General features: G+C 45.3%; 1 protein-coding gene and 1 long non-coding RNA gene across 7 annotated transcripts in view; one reads left to right on the forward strand and one right to left on the reverse strand.

The window, feature by feature from the left end:
• esyt2a (extended synaptotagmin-like protein 2a) overlaps positions 1-2500 on the forward strand; it is a 54178-nt gene that overhangs the window by 39265 nt on the left and 12413 nt on the right. For 2 of the 4 annotated variants that reach the window (XM_042071348.1, XM_042071349.1), the window contains exons 13-14: positions 1020-1115; positions 1455-1556. In XM_042071348.1, the coding sequence (XP_041927282.1) occupies positions 1020-1115; positions 1455-1556 (198 nt within the window). The remainder of the gene's footprint in view (positions 1-1019; positions 1116-1454; positions 1557-2500) is intronic. The other 2 variants (XM_042071350.1, XM_042071351.1) reach the window with 1 other exon arrangement.
• LOC121692623 overlaps positions 1-2500 on the reverse strand; it is a 17396-nt gene that overhangs the window by 8101 nt on the left and 6795 nt on the right. The window lies entirely within an intron of this gene.

Genomic DNA, 2500 nt, shown 5'->3' on the forward strand with positions numbered 1-2500 from the left:
TATACAAATACATAATGCCCCATCTTGATTAGAACCTTGTTATGGGAGAACATTTGTACATTGTGTTCGTTAAAAAATGACTATCGGCCGATATATCGGTTATCAGTTTTTGAAAAACTCAAACATCAAATCGGTATCGGCCCTCAAAATCCCATATTGGTCAGGCTCTACAGGAGATGGAGACAAATTGACATACGCACACATGCACACTGGCTACCTATGGCGGCCCGCATCAAATTCAAGTCTCTAACGCTTGCCTACAAAGTAGTCTCCGGTTCTGCTCCCACCTACTTGAATGCCCTCATACAGACTTACACTACCTCCAGAACGCTGCGCTCCTCTGACGAACGACGTCTAGCTCTACCACCGGTACGCTCAAGCCAATCCAAACTTTTCTCATCTGTTGTTCCTCGTTGGTGGAACACACTGCCAGTTCCTACAAGGGCAGGGACATCCTTTTCCACGTTCAAAAAACTCCTGAAGACCCAGCTCTTTAGAGAACATCTACTCTCATAGCAACACTTACAACAAGTCTTACTGATCCTAGCACTCACCAGCCGTTTTAAACTGACAAGTAACTGTTAAAATACAGCACTCACCGACGCACTTATTCTTACTGTACTCTAATGTGTTTTTTTTAAACTGTCCTAAAATTGTGAGAATTGTTCTAAAACTTACTGTTTACCATGTTGTTAGTCGCTTTGGTTAAAAAAGCGTCAGCCAAATGTAATGTAATGTAATGCACACGCACACACACGCACGCACACACTCACACACACACACACAAACACGCACACTTACACACACACACACACATACAATTTCAATTGTGTGGGATAGAGACAAAGTGACAAGGTGATGTATTTCTGCAGAGTGAACGGCTTATTTTGTACCGCTATGTGGTACATCTGGTTTAATGAGTGTGTGTGTGTGTGCATGTGTGTCTTTCATGTAAATTAGACATAATCTTTTATTTGTGTGTGTGTGTGCGCGTGTGTTTGTGTGTGTGTGTTGTTCAGGTTCTCAGCGGTATAAAAGCGGAGAAGGGTCAGGCTGATGATGGACTCTCATCTGCTCTGCTGTTAGTGCACCTGGACTCAGCAAAACACCTGCCGGTAAGCACACACACACACACACACACACACACACACACACAGATCTGATCGTACTTCTCTCACATCTCTTCCTCTGCTTTTCATTTCTTGGGCTTGCTTGACACACACACACACACACACATACACACACACACACACACACACAGGCACACACACTCACACACACACAGCTGAGCTGCTAACTCTCTGACGTGACTCTTGAGCTCTCCTCGTCCTCTCCTGTCCCCTTTCTCTTCCTGCTTTGTCCTTCCTGGTCCCGCCCCCTCTGTGGCGCTGCTCTCTCTGGTTGGCTGCGGGCCCCGTCCATCCTGGATTACTGCCCTGTGATTGGCTGAGCAGGGTGTGTTTGAGGGCACAGTGGGTGTGGGCTGCCTGAAGGAGAGACGATCGGCAGGTCTGGTGTTCTGTGAGAACACATCCTCTCTGTACCGCAGCCTATTTGTGAGTGCCACACACACACACACACACACACACACACACACACACACACACACACACACACACACATCCTCACTGTACCGCAGCCTATTTGTGAGTCCCACACACACACACACACACATACACACACTCTCTACACACACACACACACGCATGTGGAGGCATGTTGAACCAGTGTAGGCGGTGGTGCTTCAGCAGATGACCCGCCTCCTCCCTGATATCTGATTGGCTGAGGGAGCCAGCAGGGGTGTGGCCTGGCCATGTGTAGGAAGTGCTGCCCACGGATTGCTTTTCCTTTTTTATTCTCTCACTCATTTACTCATCCTCTTCATCCATTCTCTTCATCCCTCTCTTATTCCCTCTCTTTCACTCGTTTACTCATCCTCTTCATCCATTCTCTTATTCCCTCTCTTTCACTCGTTTACAATCATTCTCTTCATCCATTCTCTTCATCCATTCTCTTATTCCCTCTCTTATTCCCTCTCTTTCACTCGTTTTCAATCATTCTCTTATTCCCTCTCTCACTCATTTTCTCATCCTCTTTATCATTCCTTGTCTCTCTTTCTCTCGTTCTCGCACTACAGTCCTTCATTTGGTTGCTGTCTGGGAAATGACACGTATGTCCAAAAGCGGTACTTTTCAGGAAATGACACGTATGTCCAAAAGCGTTTTCATTCGCTTGCTTGTGTCATAGTGTTATTCCCATTTTACCAAAATTATGTTTAAATGGACTTTAAATGGAATTTAAAAATCATTGTTTAGAATGGCCACGCCACATTACATTCTTGCTAGCCTAGCCTATGTATGCACTCAAATCTGCCTGAATACATCTTGTCGAAATGTCTTGTTATAAAAGATGTAATTAGCTTACAATTACTTTCTGAACTGCATTTCATCCTACCTTAGCCTAGTTTAGTGTCCCTGCACTTATCTCTACTCCCACGTCC

This window comes from Alosa sapidissima, chromosome 19 (genome assembly GCF_018492685.1).
Source record: "Alosa sapidissima isolate fAloSap1 chromosome 19, fAloSap1.pri, whole genome shotgun sequence".
Lineage (NCBI taxonomy): Eukaryota > Metazoa > Chordata > Actinopteri > Clupeiformes > Clupeidae > Alosa > Alosa sapidissima.